At 46.3% G+C, this 27,279-nt stretch overlaps 1 protein-coding gene and 3 non-coding genes across 4 annotated transcripts in view; all 4 read right to left on the bottom strand.

Annotated features, from left to right (window-relative positions):
- MORN4 (MORN repeat containing 4) overlaps positions 1–27,279 on the bottom strand; it is a 38,528-nt gene that overhangs the window by 10,228 nt on the left and 1,021 nt on the right. Inside the window, exon 2 of the mRNA XM_040361252.1 lies at positions 1,060–1,157. Coding sequence (XP_040217186.1) covers positions 1,060–1,126 — 67 coding nt within the window. The 5' untranslated portion in view covers positions 1,127–1,157. The remainder of the gene's footprint in view (positions 1–1,059; positions 1,158–27,279) is intronic.
- TRNAY-GUA lies at positions 16,389–16,477 on the bottom strand. Its single transcript is given in 2 exon segments — positions 16,389–16,424; positions 16,441–16,477. It is a non-coding gene; the product is annotated as a tRNA-Tyr (tRNA).
- TRNAG-UCC lies at positions 16,894–16,965 on the bottom strand. The gene has a single exon. It is a non-coding gene; the product is annotated as a tRNA-Gly (tRNA).
- On the bottom strand, positions 18,664–18,736 carry TRNAA-AGC. Its single transcript has one exon. It is a non-coding gene; the product is annotated as a tRNA-Ala (tRNA).

Genomic DNA, 27,279 nt, shown 5'->3' on the forward strand with positions numbered 1-27,279 from the left:
GCATTTCGTACGCAGCAAACTCTTGAACCCTGCGCTCCATAATACCAGTAATAAACAAATGCAGTGACAATTATTTATGATAATAGTGGACACGTAGTCTTACAGATACAACCGGCCCTTTGAGGGCAACCATACTGCTAATGCGGCCCCCCATGAATTTGAGTTTGCCACCCCTGCCCTAGGAGGACCCGAGAGATATCATGATGTCACTTTAGTTTCTGGTCTATGTAAACAAGGCCATTTTTTTTATATATAAAAGGAGTACATAATATATATATGTATTTATATATTTTTTTTGGATCTTTTGCTTTTAAAGGAGTTGTAAAGTCTCCAGATTTTTCACCTTAATGCATTCTATCCAGTGAAATAGGATTTGGGGGGGCGGGGCCACCTGAACTGTATATTACCAGCCACATGCCGTGGCTGCAGGATTTTTAACGCAGCAATCTGCTTTCAGATCGATTTTCAGAGGGCATTTGACAGGCTGTGAGGAGGCATTATATCTCTAACCCTCTACAATTGCATGCATTGCACACGGGTGTGGCACGGCCTTTCTGAACTCAGTGGGTGAGTGCAACAGGTAGCGACGCCTGTCAAACTCCGCAGCCGCAATGCTTTGCATATGTACAGCTCCGCCCCAGCTGCTCATTTACGAGCGGCAAAACCATGTCCCAAACGCTTGTTTTACCGCCCTTTGCAAATAAAGCTTTGATAAGCGGTAACACCCGTCAACCTCCCCCTCCCCACTGAGCTCAAAGGGGCTGCATTGCAACTACACACAATGCATACCATTGCGGTGCGATACTACGACATTATAGGGTTAAATCAGGCGGTGAGGAGACAAGATAATACATTCTCACTGCTTACCAAATGTCCTCTGAAAAGCAATCTGAACGAGGATCGCTCTTCAGAGGGCACCACACTCCAAAGAGCCCTCATTGTGGTTCTGCTTGGCTCCAACCATTGCAAGCAACACCCAGATCCATCAATTATAACACTACATGGGGGTCCCAGCCCTGAGCTATGTCCCCATCAACCAGGGGTGCTACTGGTTATTACCTTCTCTCCATTCTCCGTGATATTCCTCACCATTGGAATAGGTGAAGGAGCCTTTAATCAATGTCATGTTTCTGGCCACCTACAGGATACAGTGAAACCTGCCATGAGATAAAAGCAAAAAAACGCATGAAAATCAGAAGAAACACAGAAAATACCCAACAATGACCAATAAACTGATGAATTATAGGAGGAGAAACACGTTGTGTTCAGCTTTTTCTCTTTAGACATCAGCACTGCCTATAGGAAAGCCGTGTTCATCCCTTCACTTGGCAGCTTCACCAAGAATAAAGAAGGAAACCTAAAAACAAACCCGGCGGCTGCCAATGGCGACCTCCCTCCAAACCCGGCGACTGCCAATGGTGACCTCCCTCCAAACCCGGCGGCTGCCAATGGTGACCTCCCGCCAAACCCGGCGGCTGCCAATGGTGACCTCCCGCCAAACCCGGCGGCTGCCAATGGTGACCTCCCGCCAAACCCGGCGGCTGCCAATGGCGACCTCCCTCCAAACCCGGCGGCTGCCAATGGCGACCTCCCTCCAAACCCGGCGGCTGCCAATGGCGACCTCCCTCCAAACCCGGCGGCTGCCAATGGTGACCTCCCTCCAAACCTGGCGACTGTCAATGATGACCACCCCCAAACCTGGCGGCTGCCAATGAGGACCTCCCTAAACTTGGAGGCTGCCAATGAGGACCTCCCTAAACTTGGCGGCTGCCAATGAGGACCTCCCTAAACTTGGCGGATGCCAATGAGGACCTCCCTAAAACTTGGCGGCTGCCAATGAGGACCTCCCTAAACAAGTTGCAATCTTCTCACAATTTTTTGAAAAATTATGAAATATAAAAAAAGAAGGGGAGGAAAGCTGAGCCCCCCCCCCAATGCCAGTCCCAGGTGGGCAAGCAGGGCCCAGGAACATAGCAGGGGGCACCCTTTACAGGGGGGCTTGGAGGCGATCGGGTGGTTGCCCAACTGCTGGATTGATTCCATTTGACAGCTGGCTTGTCAGATATACACACACACACACATACTTTCAGTGGCCGGGAACGGGTGCGTTAAACCTCCTGCTGTCAGGACCGTATGACAGCATGACAGCCAGGTAACTAGCATTTTTCTAATCCCTAAATACCTCTACTACATGACAACCTTTTGTTTAACGCCAAAGCATACAACGCTAGACATGTGCAGAACGAAAAAAAAAATGTTTTGTTATGTGCATAAATTTAAGTGAAAATTTCATTTTCTGAATTTTTTTTGTTTATTCGAATTGATTGAATTCCATTAGAAATCGAATTTATTCTCCACATAAAAAATGTTTGTTTTTTCTATTTCATTCTAAATTTTATTTTCGATTCTGTTCCAATTCGGAAAATGGTTATATCATTTTTTTTCTATTCTAATTTATTCTACTAGAAATGGTTCTATTCTATTGTTTTTTTTTTCTATTCAAATTTTGAAAAATGGTTATATTCTGTTCAATTTTATAGTTTTTTTTTTTTTTTTAATTCTATTGTTTTTTTTATATTCAAGTTTATTCTATTAGAATTTCGGAAAATAGTTATAATTTTTTTCTATTCTATCAATTTTTTTCTATTCTAATTTATTCTACTAGAAATGGTTATATTCCATTGTCTTATTCTATTCTAATTTTGGGAAATGGTTACATAATTTTTTTTCTATTCTATGATTTATTTTCTATTCCAATGTATTCTACTAGAAATGGTTTTACTATATTGTAATTTTCTATTCCAATTTTGGGAAATGGTTATAATAATTTTTTTTTATAGTTTTAATTATATTCTTTTACTATTCTATTGTTTTTTTCTATTCGAATTTTGGAAAATGGTTATATAATTTTTTTTTATTCTATATTTTTTTCTATTCTAATTTATTCTACTAGAATTGGTTCTATTCTATTGTTTTTTTTTCTATTTTATTTGAATTTTGGGAAATGGTTATATTCTGTTCTATTGTTTTTTTAAAGGGGTGGTTCCCCCTAAAACAAATTTCTAACAATACATTTGGAAGACTGCTTACACTGCGGGTAGGCTGGCTTTTTATTTATTTTTTTATCGTACATACCTCGATCATATCGCATATCGCCGTTTCATCCCTCGGCTTCCGGGTATGAGTCTTGCTGGACCTAGTTGATGGACGTTCCTCCGACCGGCGCATACTGCGCGTCACGACTTTCCGACAGAAGCCGAACGTCATTGCGCAGGCGCCGTATAGAGTCGGCTCTATACGACGCCTGCGCAGCGACGTTCGGCTTCTTTCGGAAAGTCGTGACGTCAAGTATGCGTCGGTCGGAGGAACGTCAATCAACTAGGAACGCCCACCGCCACAAGACTCATACCCGGAAGTCGAGGGATGAAACGGCGATATCGAGGTATGTACAAAAAAAAAAAAAAACCAGCCTACCCGCAGTGTAAGCAGTCTTCCAAATGTATTGTTAGAAATTTGTTTTAAGGGGGAACCACACCTTTAATTCTATCGTTTTACTTTCTATTTTTTTTTTTTTTTTCTTTTCTTTTCTATACGTTTTTTTTTCTCTATTCTTTTATTTTGTATTCTGTTTCGTTTTACTCTATTATCTATTCTTTTATTTTATTCTCTTTAGAAATTCATATTAGAATTAGATTTGAAAATGATTCAAGATCAATAACCAGTTTCGATTTGAAAAAAAATTGAGCGAAAATTTTTTTTTATTCTATTTTTTTTTTTCTATTCTAATTCATTCCGCTAGAATTGGTTCTATTCTATTGTTTTTTTTTTCTATTTTATTAGAATTTTGGGAAATGGTTATATTCTGTTCCATTTTATTGTTTTTTTTTATTCTATCGTTTTACTTTCTATTTTTTTTTCTATTGTTTTCTAGACGTTTTATTTTTTGCTATTCTTTTATTTTGTATTCTGTTCCGTTTTACTCTATTGTTATCTATTCTTTTATTTTTTTATTTCATTTTATTCTCTTTAGAAATTCATATTAGAATTAGATTTGAAAATTATTCAAATTCAATAACGATTCAGTTTCGATTTTGAAAATAGATTTTGAGCGAAATTTTTAATTTATTCTATTCCAATTTATTCTACTGGAATTGGTTCTATTCTATTGTTTTTCTATTTTAATTGAATTTTGGGAAATGGTTATATTATGTTCTATTTTATTGTTTTTTTAATTCTATCGTTTTACTTTCTATTGTTTTTTTTATTTTCTATTATTTTCTAGATGTTTTTTTTTCTATTCTTTTATTTTGTATTCTGTTCCGTTTTACTCTATTATTATCTATTCTTTTATTTTTTATTTTATTTTATTCTCTTTAGAAATTCATATAAGAATTAGATTTGAAAATGATTCAAATTCAATAACGATTCAGTTTCGATTTGAAAATAGATTTTGAGCGAAATTTTGTTTTTCGGATTTGTTTTAAATTCGGGTTAATTTCCGTATAATGAAAACTTCATCCGAATTTTGATTCGGAATGAAACAAAACTGCCCATGTCTATAAAAACACCCCAAATACACCAAAAAGGAAAACTCTGCGCTCCTGAAAGTTCACCAATTATAAATCCACTTAATGTTTGTGAAGAAAAAAACATACATTAACACTTTAATTTTCGGAAGATCCAGTCCTTTATATGGTTAAAAAAGGGAAAGTTTCCACAATGTACACAATATAATAAAAAAAGTATAAAAAAAAAAAACTTTCCAAATGTCTGCATCAGACCAGCACCCTCTTCAGACTTCAAATGGTTAAAGCTTGCGGTTTTAGTTTGTGGGCTGTCTAGCAAGACATCATTAGTGCAAATGGTGAGCACAGTACATTACCCAGCCAGATGTACACATCGATCGAATGTCCTTCTCCTGGCTGATGTAACAATGTCCGGGATCCTAAGCTCTCTCCTATGCGGGTATGGAAGCTTCACAGACCCGATAAATGTGACTGCTGGAGACACAGGGTGGATCAGCCTATCAGAAAGGACGCTCTCCCTGGGTGAACATGCAAGCGTCCCACGTCTGAGACACTGTTTCAGTAAACCAGCTGTACTGCAGGGAGAAGTTTAGGCGCCCTCCAGTGGGCAAATTGCAGTATGCGCTTGTTGAAAAATCAACAGCGTTGCATGGCGATTAAAATAATCGGATATAAAAGTTCTTATGCATGAATAGGATCTTCCATCATAAAAGGGGGATATTAAGAGGGGTCCTAGACGACGCGTTTCGCCCTTACAAGAGCTTTGTCACAGTCAATAGGACCTAGGTATAAAGTTTAATTAAATAGACTAAGATAGGGGGGGGAATTTGAGGAAGGGGAGGAGAAAGGGGAGGTGTACCAAACCGAGAGATTTAACCCTTTGGACATCCAAAAAGACAAACAGACAAATAAATCACATATATATTGCAAGAGAATTATTTTTAAAAAATATATTGCAAGAGAATTCGTTTTAAAAAAACATATAAGCACATCATAAATTACTAAAAGATAAACAGCAGTTTTTTTGTGTCTTAACTGGTCACTAGATCTCATTATAACAAATCTATATTGTTGCAACATAATATCCACAATAGGTTGTATGGGCACTCTATCCAAATGGTGCCCTCTAGTGGCAATTCATAAAAACTATATTCTAAAAAATGTTATAGAATATAGAATAAAAAGCTATATATAAAATAGGAAGAGTTAGATAAGAACGTTAACTTCAATTTCCTCATTTAACCCCTTAGGTGCCAAGCTGTCGAACTTATGTATCCAGAAGACCTCCCTTCTGCAAAGAAGGGAGAATCTTTCATTGGTAGTCAGAGTTCCTTTCGGAATGTGCTCAATTACAAAAACTTCAAGATATTTAAAATCCCTGTTGTGACAACGATCAAAGTGCCGAGGAACGCTGTGTTCAGTACAGCCCTTTTTAATCAGGCGACGATGATCGCCGATTCGGGCGCGTAGAGCTCTGATAGTTCTGCCAACATAGAAAAGACCACAGGCACACCGTAGGACATAAATAACAAATTCTGTAGAACATGTCACAAAATGTTTGATACCAAATGATTTTCCAGGAGATAGATGAATCTTCTCTGTGCCATGGGAAATGAATTGGCATGTCAAGCATGCCCGTTTTTTGCACTGAAAGATCCCCTTACGGTCATTAAAATAGCTTCTAATATCTAATGGAGAACCTGATGGTTTCTTCTGAATTTTACTAGGGGCTAAGATATTTTTGAGTGTACGGGCCCTCCGAAAAGTAACCTGCGGGATGGCTGGAAGTATAGGAGCCAATCTTTGATCTAAGTGAAGTATTTTAAAATGTTTCTTTATAATATTGGCAACTGATTTGTAACAATCATTGTATGTAGTAACAAATCTAGTGGTATATTCACTAACCCGTTGTTCTTTGGTTGTTACCGTCTCAGGGGGTTTCAGAAAAAAAGAAAAGGCCTCATTGACTAACTTTTCAGGATAGCCCTTCTCTTCAAATTTCTTCTGCATTAGGATGCTCTGTTCAATATATTCATCATCCCGAGTACAATTCCTTTTGAGTCTATTGAATTGTCCTTTTGGAATATTCTTCTTCCACACAGGATGATGGCAACTGTCATAGTGCAGATATGAGTTACCATTAGTTGGTTTGTTATGATTCTTGGTAATTATTTTATCTTGTTCATGTGTTACCACTAGATCCAAGAAGACTATTTCAAGAGGATCTATTACATATGTAAAGGATAAATTGAAAGTATTGCAATTACAATACGAGACAAAGGAGAGAAAAGTCTCCATTGTCCCACTCCAAATGAGGATCACATCATCAATGTAACGTCCAAAATAAACTATAAATTCAGCATAGGGATTGTTTTGCCAAATATATATGTCTTCCCATTGGCCCATGGTTAGATTGGCATATACAGGTGCATAATTAGCTCCCATCGCCGTCCCCTTTAATTGTAAATAAAACTGCTCACAGAACGTAAAATAATTGTGTTTGAGACAGAACTCCACTGCCTCCAATAAAAACTGGGACTGTAAAGAATTAAAATCTCCACTCTTGTTTAGGAAATATTGGACAGCTCTAGTTCCCACTTCGTGCGGAATAGAGGTATATAGCGATGCCACGTCCAGAGATGCCCAAAAGTATCCTGGTTCCCATTTGTAATGTTGGAGGGCGTCTATCACTTCTTTTGAATCTTTTATGTATGACGGCAATTGGAGAACCAGAGGTTGTAACATATGGTCGATATACATTGAAAGACCATTAAGGAAGCTGTTTGTGCTGGCTATAATAGGGCGGCCTGGAGGATCTACAAGAGATTTGTGAATTTTCGGTAAAAAATAAAAATGGGGGGTACTACATTCAAAGGGGAGGAAAAACTGCCTTTCTCTTTTCGTGAGCACACCACTTTCCCACGCTGTATAAATCAGCGTTTTCAGTAGCTGTTGGTATTCGGGGAGAGGGTCTTTAGACAGTTTAAGGTAAGTGTCAGTATCCGCTAGAAGACGGCTGGCTTCTTTCAGATAATCTACCTTATTTTGGATCACTATGCTGCCCCCTTTGTCCGCCTGTTTAATAATAAGGTCAGCATTATTCTTTAAAACTTTAAGAGCTTGATTCTCCTCAAATGATAAATTCAAATGTTTTGTATTTTTTGTTTTTTCACACAAAACGACCAGATCTTTGTAGACCGCTTGATAGTAGGTCTCGATGTACGGCCCTTTAGAGGAACTGGGGTAAAATGTGGATTTGGGTTTAAAAGTGGTGGTTAGCATAGGGGGCTCCACCTGTGATATGGCGACATCCCCCTCTACGTGACCATCCTGCCATAGGTCCTCAAGGATTTGTAGTACCTCTTCCTCCGGCATAATTGATGTCAAAGGTGTTACTGCCACCATTTGGCTGTTGTAATTACCTTTATGGTGCACCAAAGGATTAGTCGCAAAGTGACGCTTCAAAGTAAGCTGCCTGATAAATACATGTAGGTCTTTAAATAAGCCAAATTTATTCGGGCCATTAGAGGGTGAGAAACTTAACCCTTTCTGGAGGACCCGAGTTTCGAAGGGAGACAATATGTGTGAAGAGAGATTGTAGATTTTTATGGTGTCAGTACTTGGTTCCTTTCTACTCTCTCTTTTTTGTTGTCTCGTCTGTCGAGCTCCTGCTCTTCGTCCTCTTCTAGTTTTCTCTTTTCTTTTCCTCCCTTTGGAGGTGGCCTCTGAAAATTTTGATCTGAGGGAGATAGCTCTCCTAGTGAGGGATCCAATTGAGACGGAATAGACGTATTGTCTTCTGTGGATTTTGGTCTAGCTCCTTGTATTTTGTAGATTTCAAGGTCCCTAGAGAGGGGGCTAAAACTATTCCGAATTGGAATATTAAAAATCTCTGTAGGTCTGTTAGTGTTAATAGGCCTCATCCTGTCGACATCTAAATTAGTAGGAATGGAAGTTTCAAGAGGGAAGGGAGGGACAATGTCCGTTGTTCCAATGTCCATAGTGGATAAGTCTCTCTCTTCTCCAATTGTTCCAGGAGGGTATTGATTCCAAGTGAGCTGAGCTCCTATGGGAATAAGATTACTATTACTCTGTGGCAGTGAGGGTTCATCAACCCTTTGTGAGTATTGAATATGTTCATTATTAGGTATTCTGGATCTATATTTATTATTTTTTTTATTTTTATTTCTCGGTTTGCTTTGTGTATTCTGTGGGGGAATGCCCTGTGTTTCATTGTGTGGACGCTTCCATTCGAATACCTGACCATTACTATAGTCGAAAAGATCTCTTTCAAGCTTATTAGTTTTCTTTGAGATTAGCAAATCCTCATCTTTTTTAACGTTTCTATTAAGTACTTCCAACCATTTGGTGAACAAGCAAGAGGAACTATATTCATTTAAGAGTATTTCTTTTTCGCTGACCTGATGTTGCGCTAGTTCCAACTTCCTCTCTCTTTGTGTGACTAATACTTTAATCCATTTCATCGTACAGAATTCTGCTAGAGATCTCCATTCTTTGGTGAGATCTTCATCCAGAAAACTACACTGTTTTTTGATACGTAAGCCGCGTGGTGTAATGCCTAATTCAAGATATTTGTTTAAAAAAGCTAAATCCCACCATTGCGTTTGCTCGTAGAGCCTAGCATCCTGTGATTGGAGGAAGGCTTTTCTCATACGTATCTCGAAGAGCTCGCTATGTGGTTGATTACGGCTTATTGGAACTTCATTATATTTTACCGAAAGATTTTTACTGTTACAGTCAATATTATTAAAAATGGCTTGAAGTCTAGCATTTCTAGCTATGCAATTACTCATATTCAAAAGTTAAAAGGTTTTTTCTATAATGTTAAGATATTAAAAGGTTTAAGATTTTATTAAAACAAAAAAAAAAAAAAAAAAAAAAAAAGGGGGGCGGAAAAAACTCGGTTCGGAAAAAAAAAAAAAAAAAAAAAAAAAAAAAAATTACAAAGGGGATGATGAAAAACTGAAGGGAAATTGACACTTAACAACAGTCAAGGATTAACCCAGAGCAGCCATGTGAACAAAGTCCAGACAGCAATATTGATACAAAAAAATCACTGGCGCTCAATGGGAAATAACTAATATCCCATGAAATACTTAAAACCCTCGTATGGGCTGAGAACAGTCCGTGCTGCAGAGATCCGGATACCCTGAAGTACCGCAAATACACAAATACACCAAAAAGGAAAACTCTGCGCTCCTGAAAGTTCACCAATTATAAATCCACTTAATGTTTGTGAAGAAAAAAACATACATTAACACTTTAATTTTCGGAAGATCCAGTCCTTTATATGGTTAAAAAAGGGAAAGTTTCCACAATGTACACAATATAATAAAAAAAGTATAAAAAAAAACTTTCCAAATGTCTGCATCAGACCAGCACCCTCTTCAGACTTCAAATGGTTAAAGCTTGCGGTTTTAGTTTGTGGGCTGTCTAGCAAGACATCATTAGTGCAAATGGTGAGCACAGTACATTACCCAGCCAGATGTACACATCGATCGAATGTCCTTCTCCTGGCTGATGTAACAATGTCCGGGATCCTAAGCTCTCTCCTATGCGGGTATGGAAGCTTCACAGACCCGATAAATGTGACTGCTGGAGACACAGGGTGGATCAGCCTATCAGAAAGGACGCTCTCCCTGGGTGAACATGCAAGCGTCCCACGTCTGAGACACTGTTTCAGTAAACCAGCTGTACTGCAGGGAGAAGTTTAGGCGCCCTCCAGTGGGCAAATTGCAGTATGCGCTTGTTGAAAAATCAACAGCGTTGCATGGCGATTAAAATAATCGGATATAAAAGTTCTTATGCATGAATAGGATCTTCCATCATAAAAGGGGGATATTAAGAGGGGTCCTAGACGACGCGTTTCGCCCTTACAAGAGCTTTGTCACAGTCAATAGGACCTAGGTATAAAGTTTAATTAAATAGACTAAGATAGGGGGGGGGAATTTGAGGAAGGGGAGGAGAAAGGGGAGGTGTACCAAACCGAGAGATTTAACCCTTTGGACATCCAAAAAGACAAACAGACAAATAAATCACATATATATTGCAAGAGAATTATTTTTAAAAAATATATTGCAAGAGAATTCGTTTTAAAAAAACATATAAGCACATCATAAATTACTAAAAGATAAACAGCAGTTTTTTTGTGTCTTAACTGGTCACTAGATCTCATTATAACAAATCTATATTGTTGCAACATAATATCCACAATAGGTTGTATGGGCACTCTATCCAAATGGTGCCCTCTAGTGGCAATTCATAAAAACTATATTCTAAAAAATGTTATAGAATATAGAATAAAAAGCTATATATAAAATAGGAAGAGTTAGATAAGAACGTTAACTTCAATTTCCTCATTTAACCCCTTAGGTGCCTCAGCCCATACGAGGGTTTTAAGTATTTCATGGGATATTAGTTATTTCCCATTGAGCGCCAGTGATTTTTTTGTATCAATATTGCTGTCTGGACTTTGTTCACATGGCTGCTCTGGGTTAATCCTTGACTGTTGTTAAGTGTCAATTTCCCTTCAGTTTTTCATCATCACCATTGTAATTTTTTTTTTTTTTTTTTTTTTTTTTTTTTTTTTTTTTTTTTTTTCCGAACCGAGTTTTTTCCGCCCCCCTTTTTTTTTTTTTTTTTTTTTGTTTTAATAAAATCTTAAACCTTTTAATATCTTAACATTATAGAAAAAACCTTTTAACTTTTGAATATGAGTAATTGCATAGCTAGAAATGCTAGACTTCAAGCCATTTTTAATAATATTGACTGTAACAGTAAAAATCTTTCGGTAAAATATAATGAAGTTCCAATAAGCCGTAATCAACCACATAGCGAGCTCTTCGAGATACGTATGAGAAAAGCCTTCCTCCAATCACAGGATGCTAGGCTCTACGAGCAAACGCAATGGTGGGATTTAGCTTTTTTAAACAAATATCTTGAATTAGGCATTACACCACGCGGCTTACGTATCAAAAAACAGTGTAGTTTTCTGGATGAAGATCTCACCAAAGAATGGAGATCTCTAGCAGAATTCTGTACGATGAAATGGATTAAAGTATTAGTCACACAAAGAGAGAGGAAGTTGGAACTAGCGCAACATCAGGTCAGCGAAAAAGAAATACTCTTAAATGAATATAGTTCCTCTTGCTTGTTCACCAAATGGTTGGAAGTACTTAATAGAAACGTTAAAAAAGATGAGGATTTGCTAATCTCAAAGAAAACTAATAAGCTTGAAAGAGATCTTTTCGACTATAGTAATGGTCAGGTATTCGAATGGAAGCGTCCACACAATGAAACACAGGGCATTCCCCCACAGAATACACAAAGCAAACCGAGAAATAAAAATAAAAAAAATAATAAATATAGATCCAGAATACCTAATAATGAACATATTCAATACTCACAAAGGGTTGATGAACCCTCACTGCCACAGAGTAATAGTAATCTTATTCCCATAGGAGCTCAGCTCACTTGGAATCAATACCCTCCTGGAACAATTGGAGAAGAGAGAGACTTATCCACTATGGACATTGGAACAACGGACATTGTCCCTCCCTTCCCTCTTGAAACTTCCATTCCTACTAATTTAGATGTCGACAGGATGAGGCCTATTAACACTAACAGACCTACAGAGATTTTTAATATTCCAATTCGGAATAGTTTTAGCCCCCTCTCTAGGGACCTTGAAATCTACAAAATACAAGGAGCTAGACCAAAATCCACAGAAGACAATACGTCTATTCCGTCTCAATTGGATCCCTCACTAGGAGAGCTATCTCCCTCAGATCAAAATTTTCAGAGGCCACCTCCAAAGGGAGGAAAAGAAAAGAGAAAACTAGAAGAGGACGAAGAGCAGGAGCTCGACAGACGAGACAACAAAAAAGAGAGAGTAGAAAGGAACCAAGTACTGACACCATAAAAATCTACAATCTCTCTTCACACATATTGTCTCCCTTCGAAACTCGGGTCCTCCAGAAAGGGTTAAGTTTCTCACCCTCTAATGGCCCGAATAAATTTGGCTTATTTAAAGACCTACATGTATTTATCAGGCAGCTTACTTTGAAGCGTCACTTTGCGACTAATCCTTTGGTGCACCATAAAGGTAATTACAACAGCCAAATGGTGGCAGTAACACCTTTGACATCAATTATGCCGGAGGAAGAGGTACTACAAATCCTTGAGGACCTATGGCAGGATGGTCACGTAGAGGGGGATGTCGCCATATCACAGGTGGAGCCCCCTATGCTAACCACCACTTTTAAACCCAAATCCACATTTTACCCCAGTTCCTCTAAAGGGCCGTACATCGAGACCTACTATCAAGCGGTCTACAAAGATCTGGTCGTTTTGTGTGAAAAAACAAAAAATACAAAACATTTGAATTTATCATTTGAGGAGAATCAAGCTCTTAAAGTTTTAAAGAATAATGCTGACCTTATTATTAAACAGGCGGACAAAGGGGGCAGCATAGTGATCCAAAATAAGGTAGATTATCTGAAAGAAGCCAGCCGTCTTCTAGCGGATACTGACACTTACCTTAAACTGTCTAAAGACCCTCTCCCCGAATACCAACAGCTACTGAAAACGCTGATTTATACAGCGTGGGAAAGTGGTGTGCTCACGAAAAGAGAAAGGCAGTTTTTCCTCCCCTTTGAATGTAGTACCCCCCATTTTTATTTTTTACCGAAAATTCACAAATCTCTTGTAGATCCTCCAGGCCGCCCTATTATAGCCAGCACAAACAGCTTCCTTAATGGTCTTTCAATGTATATCGACCATATGTTACAACCTCTGGTTCTCCAATTGCCGTCATACATAAAAGATTCAAAAGAAGTGATAGACGCCCTCCAACATTACAAATGGGAACCAGGATACTTTTGGGCATCTCTGGACGTGGCATCGCTATATACCTCTATTCCGCACGAAGTGGGAACTAGAGCTGTCCAATATTTCCTAAACAAGAGTGGAGATTTTAATTCTTTACAGTCCCAGTTTTTATTGGAGGCAGTGGAGTTCTGTCTCAAACACAATTATTTTACGTTCTGTGAGCAGTTTTATTTACAATTAAAGGGGACGGCGATGGGAGCTAATTATGCACCTGTATATGCCAATCTAACCATGGGCCAATGGGAAGACATATATATTTGGCAAAACAATCCCTATGCTGAATTTATAGTTTATTTTGGACGTTACATTGATGATGTGATCCTCATTTGGAGTGGGACAATGGAGACTTTTCTCTCCTTTGTCTCGTATTGTAATTGCAATACTTTCAATTTATCCTTTACATATGTAATAGATCCTCTTGAAATAGTCTTCTTGGATCTAGTGGTAACACATGAACAAGATAAAATAATTACCAAGAATCATAACAAACCAACTAATGGTAACTCATATCTGCACTATGACAGTTGCCATCATCCTGTGTGGAAGAAGAATATTCCAAAAGGACAATTCAATAGACTCAAAAGGAATTGTACTCGGGATGATGAATATATTGAACAGAGCATCCTAATGCAGAAGAAATTTGAAGAGAAGGGCTATCCTGAAAAGTTAGTCAATGAGGCCTTTTCTTTTTTTCTGAAACCCCCTGAGACGGTAACAACCAAAGAACAACGGGTTAGTGAATATACCACTAGATTTGTTACTACATACAATGATTGTTACAAATCAGTTGCCAATATTATAAAGAAACATTTTAAAATACTTCACTTAGATCAAAGATTGGCTCCTATACTTCCAGCCATCCCGCAGGTTACTTTTCGGAGGGCCCGTACACTCAAAAATATCTTAGCCCCTAGTAAAATTCAGAAGAAACCATCAGGTTCTCCATTAGATATTAGAAGCTATTTTAATGACCGTAAGGGGATCTTTCAGTGCAAAAAACGGGCATGCTTGACATGCCAATTCATTTCCCATGGCACAGAGAAGATTCATCTATCTCCTGGAAAATCATTTGGTATCAAACATTTTGTGACATGTTCTACAGAATTTGTTATTTATGTCCTACGGTGTGCCTGTGGTCTTTTCTATGTTGGCAGAACTATCAGAGCTCTACGCGCCCGAATCGGCGATCATCGTCGCCTGATTAAAAAGGGCTGTACTGAACACAGCGTTCCTCGGCACTTTGATCGTTGTCACAACAGGGATTTTAAATATCTTGAAGTTTTTGTAATTGAGCACATTCCGAAAGGAACTCTGACTACCAATGAAAGATTCTCCCTTCTTTGCAGAAGGGAGGTCTTCTGGATACATAAGTTCGACAGCTTGGCACCTAAGGGGTTAAATGAGGAAATTGAAGTTAACGTTCTTATCTAACTCTTCCTATTTTATATATAGCTTTTTATTCTATATTCTATAACATTTTTTAGAATATAGTTTTTATGAATTGCCACTAGAGGGCACCATTTGGATAGAGTGCCCATACAACCTATTGTGGATATTATGTTGCAACAATATAGATTTGTTATAATGAGATCTAGTGACCAGTTAAGACACAAAAAAACTGCTGTTTATCTTTTAGTAATTTATGATGTGCTTATATGTTTTTTTAAAACGAATTCTCTTGCAATATATTTTTTAAAAATAATTCTCTTGCAATATATATGTGATTTATTTGTCTGTTTGTCTTTTTGGATGTCCAAAGGGTTAAATCTCTCGGTTTGGTACACCTCCCCTTTCTCCTCCCCTTCCTCAAATTCCCCCCCCCTATCTTAGTCTATTTAATTAAACTTTATACCTAGGTCCTATTGACTGTGACAAAGCTCTTGTAAGGGCGAAACGCGTCGTCTAGGACCCCTCTTAATATCCCCCTTTTATGATGGAAGATCCTATTCATGCATAAGAACTTTTATATCGGATTATTTTAATCGCCATGCAACGCTGTTGATTTTTCAACAAGCGCATACTGCAATTTGCCCACTGGAGGGCGCCTAAACTTCTCCCTGCAGTACAGCTGGTTTACTGAAACAGTGTCTCAGACGTGGGACGCTTGCATGTTCACCCAGGGAGAGCGTCCTTTCTGATAGGCTGATCCACCCTGTGTCTCCAGCAGTCACATTTATCGGGTCTGTGAAGCTTCCATACCCGCATAGGAGAGAGCTTAGGATCCCGGACATTGTTACATCAGCCAGGAGAAGGACATTCGATCGATGTGTACATCTGGCTGGGTAATGTACTGTGCTCACCATTTGCACTAATGATGTCTTGCTAGACAGCCCACAAACTAAAACCGCAAGCTTTAACCATTTGAAGTCTGAAGAGGGTGCTGGTCTGATGCAGACATTTGGAAAGTTTTTTTTTATACTTTTTTTATTATATTGTGTACATTGTGGAAACTTTCCCTTTTTTAACCATATAAAGGACTGGATCTTCCGAAAATTAAAGTGTTAATGTATGTTTTTTTCTTCACAAACATTAAGTGGATTTATAATTGGTGAACTTTCAGGAGCGCAGAGTTTTCCTTTTTGGTGTATTTGTGTATTTGCGGTACTTCAGGGTATCCGGATCTCTGCAGCACGGACTGTTCTCAGCCCATACGAGGGTTTTAAGTATTTCATGGGATATTAGTTATTTCCCATTGAGCGCCAGTGATTTTTTTGTATCTATAAAAACACCCCAGACAGACTGATGTGATGAACTAAAACTTTGATCGTCGTTTTCCTCTTCCGGACATCGGAATCGTGTTACAGATAGGAGAACGCAGTATACTGTATACAGGAAATATTTAATATGAGAAAAATAAACATAAAGCAGCAGTAACAACATATAAAATAATAGGACTACAATAATACTATACACTGCAATGGACCTACAAGGCAAAAAAAATAAAAAACATTGTCCTTCGAGCCGGAATCGAACCAGCGACCTAAGGATGTCTGCTTGTTTTCCTCTACAGTCCTCCGCTCTACCAGCTGAGCTATCGAAGGAGCCATGTGTGCAGCCCTGCCAGCAATCCATCTGTACAGAGATCTATGGAGGGGGAGGGGTGCATACCGCGATCGGCAGTATTCATGTATGGGGGAGGGGTGCACACCGCGATTGACAACGTTCACCGAATGAGTCTTCTATTGCAGGAATAAGATCTGCTGAACCTTCCAGAAATTCTACCAAACATTATAAACAAATTAGGTTTAAAAATAACGAACATTTCACGCCACGTATGTACTAAAACTGATGAGAAGTGACCCGTCCGTGATCGCCGCGTCTGCAGAATACCGATATCTACACGCAGGTACAAGGAGGATCTATAGGAGAGGACAGAATGTGAAAGAAAGCAATCGATAAATGGATTTGTGTCTCATTTGATCGTATTGAGAAAGTTTTAAATAACAAAAAATGTATCTGCGTTGGCCGGGAATCGAACCCGGGTCAACTGCTTGGAAGGCAGCTATGCTCACCACTATACCACCAACGCCTCATATCTGTGCTTATTGCTCCCATACTTACAGACATACTGAGCTCAGATATATACCGACCTCCTACCGTCCCGCGTATGTAGAGACCTCCCCACACCTACAGACCTTCTGTGACCCCCCCATACGTAAAGACATTCCCATACCTACAGACCTCCCCACATTCCCATACCTACAGACCTCCTGCAACCCCCCCATACGTAAAGACATTTCCATACCTAGAGACCTCCCCACATTCCCACACCTACAGACCTCCTGCAACCCCCCCATACGTAAAGACATTTCCATACCTAGAGACCTCCTCACATTCCCATACCTATAGACCTTCTGTGACCCCCGTACGTAAAGACATTCCCATACATAGAGACCTCATGTGACTCCCCCATACCTAGAGACCTTCCCACATTCCCATACCTACAGACCTCCTGCGACCCCCCCCATACCTAAAGACATTTCCATACCTAGAGACCTCCCCACATTCCCATACCCACAGACCTCATGTGACCCCCCCATAGCTACAGACCTCCCCACATTCCCATACCTACAGACCTCCTGCAACCCCCCCCATACGTAAAGACATTTCCATACCTAGAGACCTCCCCACATTCCCACACCTACAGACCTCACGTACGTAAAGACATTCCCATACCTACAGACCTCCCGCAACCCCCGTACGTAAAGACATTCCCATACCTACAGACCTCTCATGACCCCCGTACGTAAAGACATTCCCCTACCTACAGACCTCCCGTATGTAAAGAGGTTCCCATACCTATAGACCTCCCATGACCCCCATACCCAGAGACCTCCCCACATTCCCATACCTACAGACCTCCCGCAACCCCCGTACTAAAAATATGTTCCCATACCTACAGACCTCCTATGACCCCCATACGTAAAGACATTCCCATACCTACAGACCTCCCACAACCCCCGTACATAAAAAGACATTCCCAGACCTTCCGTACGTAAAGACGTTCCAATACCTACAGACTTCCTGTGACCCCCCATACATACAGCCCTCTCATAACCCCCATACGTATAGACATTCCCATATCTACAGACCTCATGTGACCCCCATACCTACAGACCTCCCCACATTCCCATACCTACAGATCTCATGTGACCCCCATACCTAGAGACCTCCCCACATTCCCATACCTACAGATCTCCCGTACGTAAAGACGGTCCCATACCTACAGACCTCCCATGAGCCCCATACCTAGAGACCTCCCCACATTCCCATACCTACAGACCTCCCATGAGCCCCATACGTAAAGACGGTCCCATACCTACAGACCTCCCATGACCCCCATACCTAGAGACCTCCCCACATTCCCATACCTACAGACCTCCTGTGACCCCCCATACCTACAGACCTCTCATGACCCCCGTATGTAAAGACAGTTCCATACCTATAGACCTCCTGTTGCCCCCTTACCCAGAGACTTCCCCACATTTCCAGACCTCCCACGACCCCCGTGATCCAATAGGTCCGGTATACATACAAATTCAATACAATCCCCACAACACACAGATACATCACAGTATCCCTCCCCCTCTGTATTACTTTGAAACAACACAACAGACTGAACTCATCGAACCCGGTAATTTAGTAGAAAATAATGTGAATTATATTAAATATAAAAACCAAATTAACAAAAAGTTTAAAAAGGAAGAAACTGAACAATAAAAAGACTTGGAGAATGCGGGCATCGATCCCGCTACCTCTCGCATGCTAAGCGAGCGCTCTACCATCTGAGCTAATCCCCCGCCCAATGTACCGTGCATGTCCCCCTCCACTTACTGACTACACACACCATCCACAGGGACATTCATCACGGCTCCTCCGCCGACCAGAACTCACCACGCCTCCTCCGCCGACCAGAACTCACCACGCCTCCTCCGCCGACCAGAACTCCCCGCCGACCAGAACTCCCCACGCCTCCTCCGCCGACGACCAGAACTCCCCACGTCTCCACCGCCGACCAGAACTCCCCGCGCCTCCTCCGCCGCCGACCAGAACTCACCACGCCTCCTCCGCCGACCAGAACTCCCCGCCGACCAGAACTCCCCACGCCTCCTCCGCCGACGACCAGAACTCCCCACGTCTCCTCCGCCGACCAGAACTCCCCGCGCCTCCTCCGCCGACCATAACTCCCCGCGCCTCCTCCGCCGACCATAACTCCCCACGCCTCCTCCGCCGACCAGAACTCCCCGCCGACCAGAACTCCCCGCGCCTCCTCCGCCGACCAGAACTCCCCGCGCCTCCTCCGCCGACCAGAACTCACCACGCCTCCTCCGCCGACCAGAACTCACCACGCCTCCTCCGCCGACCAGAACTCCCCGCCGACCAGAACTCCCCGCCGACCAGAACTCCCCACGCCTCCTCCGCCGACGACCAGAACTCCCCACGTCTCCACCGCCGACCAGAACTCCCCGCGCCTCCTCCGCCGCCGACCAGAACTCACCACGCCTCCTCCGCCGACCAGAACTCACCACGCCTCCTCCGCCGACCAGAACTCCCCGCCGACCAGAACTCCCCACGCCTCCTCCGCCGACGACCAGAACTCCCCACGTCTCCTCCGCCGACCAGAACTCCCCGCGCCTCCTCCGCCGACCATAACTCCCCACGCCTCCTCCGCCGACCATAACTCCCCGCCGACCAGAACTCCCCGCGCCTCCTCCGCCGACGACCAGAACTCCCCACGTCTCCTCCGCCGACCAGAACTCCCCGCGCCTCCTCCGCCGACCATAACTCCCCACGCCTCCTCCGCCGACCAGAACTCCCCGCCGACCAGAACTCCCCGCGCCTCCTCCGCCGACCAGAACTCCCCGCGCCTCCTCCGCCGACCAGAACTCCCCGCGCCTCCTCCGCCGACCAGAACTCCCCGCGCCTCCTCCGCCGACCAGAACTCCCCGCGTCTCCTCCGCCGACCAGAACATACGACGTCTCCTCCGCCGACCAGAACATACGACGTCTCCTCCGCCGACCAGAACTCCCCGCGCCTCCTCCGCCGCCGACCAGAACTCACCACGCCTCCTCCGCCGACCAGAACTCACCACGCCTCCTCCGCCGACCAGAACTCCCCGCCGACCAGAACTCCCCACGCCTCCTCCGCCGACGACCAGACCCCCCACGTCTCCACCGCCGACCAGAACTCCCCGCGCCTCCTCCGCCGCCGACCAGAACTCACCACGCCTCCTCCGCCGACCAGAACTCCCCGCCGACCAGAACTCCCCACGCCTCCTCCGCCGACGACCAGAACTCCCCACGTCTCCTCCGCCGACCAGAACTCCCCGCGCCTCCTCCGCCGACCATAACTCCCCACGCCTCCTCCGCCGACCAGAACTCCCCGCGCCTCCTCCGCCGACCATAACTCCCCGCGCCTCCTCCGCCGACCATAACTCCCCACGCCTCCTCCGCCGACCAGAACTCCCCGCCGACCAGAACTCCCCGCGCCTCCTCCGCCGACCAGAACTCCCCGCGCCTCCTCCGCCGACCAGAACTCACCACGCCTCCTCCGCCGACCAGAACTCACCACGCCTCCTCCGCCGACCAGAACTCCCCGCCGACCAGAACTCCCCGCCGACCAGAACTCCCCACGCCTCCTCCGCCGACGACCAGAACTCCCCACGTCTCCACCGCCGACCAGAACTCCCCGCGCCTCCTCCGCCGCCGACCAGAACTCACCACGCCTCCTCCGCCGACCAGAACTCACCACGCCTCCTCCGCCGACCAGAACTCCCCGCCGACCAGAACTCCCCACGCCTCCTCCGCCGACGACCAGAACTCCCCACGTCTCCTCCGCCGACCAGAACTCCCCGCGCCTCCTCCGCCGACCATAACTCCCCACGCCTCCTCCGCCGACCAGAACTCCCCGCCGACCAGAACTCCCCGCGCCTCCTCCGCCGACGACCAGAACTCCCCACGTCTCCTCCGCCGACCAGAACTCCCCGCGCCTCCTCCGCCGACCATAACTCCCCACGCCTCCTCCGCCGACCATAACTCCCCGCCGACCAGAACTCCCCGCGCCTCCTCCGCCGACCAGAACTCCCCGCGCCTCCTCCGCCGACCAGAACTCCCCGCGCCTCCTCCGCCGACCAGAACTCCCCGCGCCTCCTCCGCCGACCAGAACTCCCCGCGTCTCCTCCGCCGACCAGAACATACGACGTCTCCTCCGCCGACCAGAACATACGACGTCTCCTCCGCCGACCAGAACTCCCCGCGCCTCCTCCGCCGCCGACCAGAACTCACCACGCCTCCTCCGCCGACCAGAACTCACCACGCCTCCTCCGCCGACCAGAACTCCCCGCCGACCAGAACTCCCCACGCCTCCTCCGCCGAAGACCAGAACTCCCCACGTCTCCTCCGCCGACCAGAACTCCCTGCGCCTCCTCCGCCGACCAGAACTCCCCGCGTCTCCTCCGCCGACCAGAACATACGACGTCTCCTCCGCCGACCAGAACATACGACGTCTCCTCCGCCGACCAGAACTCCCCGCGCCTCCTCCGCCGACGACCAGAACTCCCCACGTCTCCTCCGCCGACCAGAACTCCCCGCGCCTCCTCCGCCGACCATAACTCCCCACGCCTCCTCCGCCGACCAGAACTCCCCGCCGACCAGAACTCCCCGCGCCTCCTCCGCCGACCAGAACTCCCCGCGCCTCCTCCGCCGACCAGAACTCCCCGCGCCTCCTCCGCCGACCAGAACTCCCCGCGCCTCCTCCGCCGACCAGAACATACGACGTCTCCTCCGCCGACCAGAACATACGACGCCTCCTCCGCCGACCAGAACATACGACGTCTCCTCCACCGACCAGAACTGATCACGGCTCCTCCACCGACCAAAACTGATCACGGCTCCTCCACCGACCAGAACTGATCACGTCTCCTCCACCGACCAAAAGTCACGACGTCTCCTCCACCGACCAAAAGTCACGACGTCTCCTCCACCGACCAAAAGTCACGACGTCTCCTCCACCGACCAAAAGTCACGACGTCTCCTCCACCGACCAAAAGTCACGACGTCTCCTCCACCGACCAAAAGTCACGACGTCTCCTCCACCGACCAAAAGTCACGACGTCTCCTCCACCGACCAAAACTCACGACGCCCCACCGAAACACCCCCCTCTCACAACCATGATCTGCCTGTATTGCATAGAGAAGCACAGAGACCCAGTGGTAACGTCACAGTGTCTAAAAAACGGTATGTAATAAAAAACGGAAAGGCTCCATTGCAAATTTTCTTTAGCATATTGATTAGGACTAGGGAAAGCAAAATATTATCAGATTAAACATGAGCTCCATCAAGTAAGAATCTATATATCAGGGATATGCAATTAGCGGACCTCCAGCTGTTAAAACTACAAGTCCCATCATGCCTCTGCTTCTGGGTGTCATGCTTGTGGCTGCAAGAGTCTTGCTATGCCTCATGGGACTTGTAGTTCTGCAACAGCTGCAGGTCCACCAATTGCATATCCCTGCTATATATGGAGTCATCAATGGTAATATCTGCCATCCTATCACATCACACCTTCACTACAACAGGAGGCGGAGCAACCTCGGGAAACATGGAACAGCAACAATATTATTTACATAGCATCAAACCTCCAATCCGTCCCGGATCTGTATATGAGAGATGACATCCGTATACTGAGAAGTGTCAATTTATACAGACACTGGATAGACACACTAAATATTATATATATATATATATATATATATATATATATATATATATATATATATATATATATATATATATATATATATATATACATACACACACACATATACACACACACAATGTATACAAATAGATACAGATTGGTTTCCGTCTCAGTATCACACTATAGGAGGAGGAGGAGGAGTCATGTGATCGGATACAATTCAAGGAAAACAGAAACATTGTTGCAAAGATCAAATACCGTAAATAAAGACTGAAATGAGGGGGGAGGGGTGGCAGCACTCAGTGTGATGAGATGTCTGGGGGAGGTCAGGGTTATTTCATCTAATCTAATGGATTGTATCCCCCCCATTACTGATGTCTCTGTATTCCCCAGACACCACTTCTACTAATGACCAGAGAGAGGAGAACACAACTCCAAATCCACCCCCAACACCAACCAAGTAACCTCCTCCAACTCCAACCCCCCCCCCCCCCCCAACACCAACCAAGTAACGTCCTCCAACTTCACCCCCAACACTGTCCTCCAACTTCACCCCCAACTCCACCCCCCAACAACAAGCAACATCCTCCAACTTCACCCCCAACACTGTCCTCCAACTCCACCCCCCAACAACAAGCAACGTCCTCCAACTTCATCCCCAACACTGTCCTCCAACTTCACCCCCAACTTCACCCCCAACACTGTCCTCCAACTCCACCCCCCAACAACAAGCAACGTCCTCCAACTTCACCCCCAACACTGTCCTCCAACTCCACCCCCCCAACAACAAGCAACGTCCTCCAACTTCACCCCCAACACTGTCCTCCAACTTCACCCCCCAACAAGCAACGTCCTCCAACTTCACCCCCAACACTGTCCTCCAACTCCACCCCCCAACAACAAGCAACGTCCTCCAACTTCATCCCCAACACTGTCCTCCAACTTCACCCCCAACTTCACCCCCAACACTGTCCTCCAACTCCACCCCCCAACAACAAGCAACGTCCTCCAACTTCACCCCCAACACTGTCCTCCAACTCCACCCCCAACAACAAGCAACGTCCTCCAACTTCACCCCCAACACTGTCCTCCAACTCCACCCCCCAACAACAAGCAACGTCCTCCAACTTCACCTCCAACACGTCCTCCAACTTCACCCCCAACACTGTCCTCCAACTCCACCCCCCCAACAACAAGCAACGTCCTCCAACTTCACCCCCAACACTGTCCTCCAACTCCACCCCCCCCCAACAACAAGCAACGTCCTCCAACTTCACCCCCAACACTGTCCTCCAACTCCACCCCCCAACAACAAGCAACGTCCTCCAACTTCACCCCCAACACTGTCCTCCAACTCCACCCCCCCACAACAAGCAACGTCCTCCAACTTCACCCCCAACACTGTCCTCCAACTCCACCCCCCCCAACAACAAGCAACGTCCTCCAACTTCACCCCCAACACTGTCCTCCAACTCCACCCCCCAACAACAAGCAACGTCCTCCAACTTCACCCCCAACACTGTCCTCCAACTCCACCCCCAACAACAAGCAACGTCCTCCAACTTCACCCCCAACTCCACCCCCCCAACAACAAGCAACGTCCTCCAACTTCACCCCCAACACTGTCCTCCAACTTCACCCCCAACACTGTCCTCCAACTCCACCCCCCAACAACAAGCAACGTCCTCCAACTTCACCCCCAACACTGTCCTCCAACAACAAGCAACGTCCTCCAACTTCACCCCCAACACTGTCCTCCAACTCCACCCCCAACAACAAGCAACGTCCTCCAACTTCACCCCCAACACTGTCCTCCAACTCCACCCCCCAACAAGCAACGTCCTCCAACTTCACCCCCAACACTGTCCTCCAACTCCACCCCCCCCCCCCCCCCCCAACAACAAGCAACATCCTACAACTTCACCCCCAACACTGTCCTCCAACTCCACCCCCCCCAACAACAAGCAACATCCTACAACTTCACCCCCAACACTGTCCTCCAACTCCACCCCCCAACAAGCAACATCCTACAACTTCACCCCCAACACTGTCCTCCAACTCCACCCCCCAACAAGCAACATCCTACAACTTCACCCCCAACACTGTCCTCCAACTCTACCCCCCCCCCCCCAACAAGCAACGTCCTCCAACTTCACCCCCCAAAACCCAAGCAACATCCTCCAACTCCACCCCCCAACACCAAGCAACGTCCTCCAACTTCACCCCCCCAACACCAATCAACGTCCTCCAACTTCACCCCCAACACCAAGCAACGTCCTCCAATCTCACCCCCAACACCAAGCAACGGCCTCCAACTTCACCCCCAACACCAAGCAACGTTCTCCAACTCCACCACCAACACGTCCTCCAACTCCCCCAACACCAAGCAATGTCCCCCAACTTCACCCTCCACCAAGCAACGTCCTCCAACCTCACCCCCAACACCAAGCAACGTCCTCCAACTTCACCCCCAACACCAAGCAACGTCCTCCAACTCCACCACCAACACCAAGCAACGTCCTCCAACTTCACCCCCAACACCAACCAACGTCCTCCAACTTCACCACCAACACGTCCTCCAACTCCCCCAACACCAAGCAACGTCCCCCAACTTCACCCTCCAACAACCAAGCAACGTCCTCCAACCTCACCCCCAACACCAAGCAACGTTCTCCAACTCCATCACGGCCTCCAACTCCCCCAACACCAAGCAACGTCCCCCAACACCAAGCAACGTCCTCCCACTTCACCCCCCAACATCAAACAACGTCCTCCCACTCCACCCCCAACAACAAGACACGTCTTCCAACTTCACCCCCAACACTGTCCTCCAACACCAAGCAACGTCCTCCAACTACACCCCCCCAACACCAAGCAACGTCCTCCAACTAAACCCCCCCCCAACACCAAGCAACGTCCTTCAAGTCCACCCCCCAACAACCAAGCAACGTCCTCCAACATCAAGCAACATCCTCCAACTTCACCCCCCAACACCAAGCAATGTCCCCCAACTTCACCCCCCCAACACCGTCCTCCAACTTCACCCCCCAGCAACGTTCTCCAACTTCACCCCCCAGCAACGTTCTCCAACTTCACCCCCCAACAAGCAACGTTCTCCAACTCCACCCCCAAAACACCAAGCAACGTCCTCCAACACTGTCCTCCAACCCCCCCCAACACTGTCCTCCAACTTCACCCCCCAACGCCAAGCAATGTCCTCCATATTCCCCCCCCCCCCCAACACCAAGCAACGTCCTCCCAACTCCACCCCCCCAACACTGAGAACCGTACTCCCAACTCTCAGCCCCCCTGCAGTTGGTTGGTTCTCAGCGCCCCGCGTCCCAGCAGTTGGTTGGTTCTCAGCGCCCCGTGTCCCTGCAGTTTTGGTTGGTTCTCAGCGCCCCGTGTCCCTGCAGTTTTGGTTGGTTTCACAGAACCCTGTGTCCCTGCAGTTGGTTGGTTCTCAGCGCCCCGTGTCCCTGCTGTTAGTTGGTTCTCAGCATCCAGTGTCCCTGCAGGTGGTTGGTTCTCAACGCCCAGTGTCCCTGCAGGTGGTTGGTTCTCAACGCCCAGTGTCCCTGCAGGTGGTTGGTTCTCAACGCCCAGTGTCCCTGCAGGTGGTCGGTTCTCAACGCCCAGTGTCCCTGCAGGTGGTCGGTTCTCAACGCCCAGTGTCCCTGCAGGTGGTCGGTTCTCAACGCCCAGTGTCCCTGCAGGTGGTCGGTTCTCAACGCCCAGTGTCCCTGCAGGTGGTCGGTTCTCAACGCCCAGTGTCCCTGCAGGTGGTCGGTTCTCAACGCCCAGTGTCCCTGCAGGTGGTCGGTTCTCAACGCCCAGTGTCCCTGCAGGTGGTCGGTTCTCAACGCCCAGTGTCCCTGCAGGTGGTCGGTTCTCAACGCCCCGTGTCCCTGCAGGTGGTCGGTTCTCAACGCCCCGTGTCCCTGCAGGTGGTCGGTTCTCAGCGCCCCGTGTCCCTGCAGGTGGTCGGTTCTCAGCGCCCCGTGTCCCTGCAGGTGGTCGGTTCTCAGCGCCCCGTGTCCCTGCAGGTGGTCGGTTCTCAGCGCCCCGTGTCCCTGCAGGTGGTCGGTTCTCAACGCCCCGTGTCCCTGCAGGTGGTCGGTTCTCAACGCCCCGTGTCCCTGCAGGTGGTCGGTTCTCAGCGCCCCGTGTCCCTGCAGGTGGTCGGTTCTCAGCGCCCCGTGTCCCTGCAGGTGGTCGGTTCTCAACGCCCCGTGTCCCTGCAGGTGGTCGGTTCTCAGCGCCCCGTGTCCCTGCAGGTGGTCGGTTCTCAGCGCCCCGTGTCCCTGCAGGTGGTCGGTTCTCAGCGCCCCGTGTCCCTGCAGGTGGTCGGTTCTCAGCGCCCCCTGTCCCTGCAGGTGGTCGGTTCTCAGCGCCCCGTGTCCCTGCAGGTGGTTGGTTCTCAGCGCCCCGTGTCCCTGCAGTTGGTTGGTTCTCAGCGCCCCGTGTCCCTGCAGTTGGTTGGTTCTCATCGGCCCGTGTCCCTGCAGGTGGTTGGGTCTCATGGCCCCCTGTCCCCGCAGTTGGTTGGTTGGTTCTCAGCGCCCCCTGTCCCCGCAGGTGGTTGGTTCTCAGCACCCCGTGTCCCCGCAGTTGGTTGGTTCTCAGCGCCCCCTGTCCCCGCA

Source organism: Rana temporaria, chromosome 8, assembly GCF_905171775.1.
Source record: "Rana temporaria chromosome 8, aRanTem1.1, whole genome shotgun sequence".
NCBI classification, from domain to species: domain Eukaryota; kingdom Metazoa; phylum Chordata; class Amphibia; order Anura; family Ranidae; genus Rana; species Rana temporaria.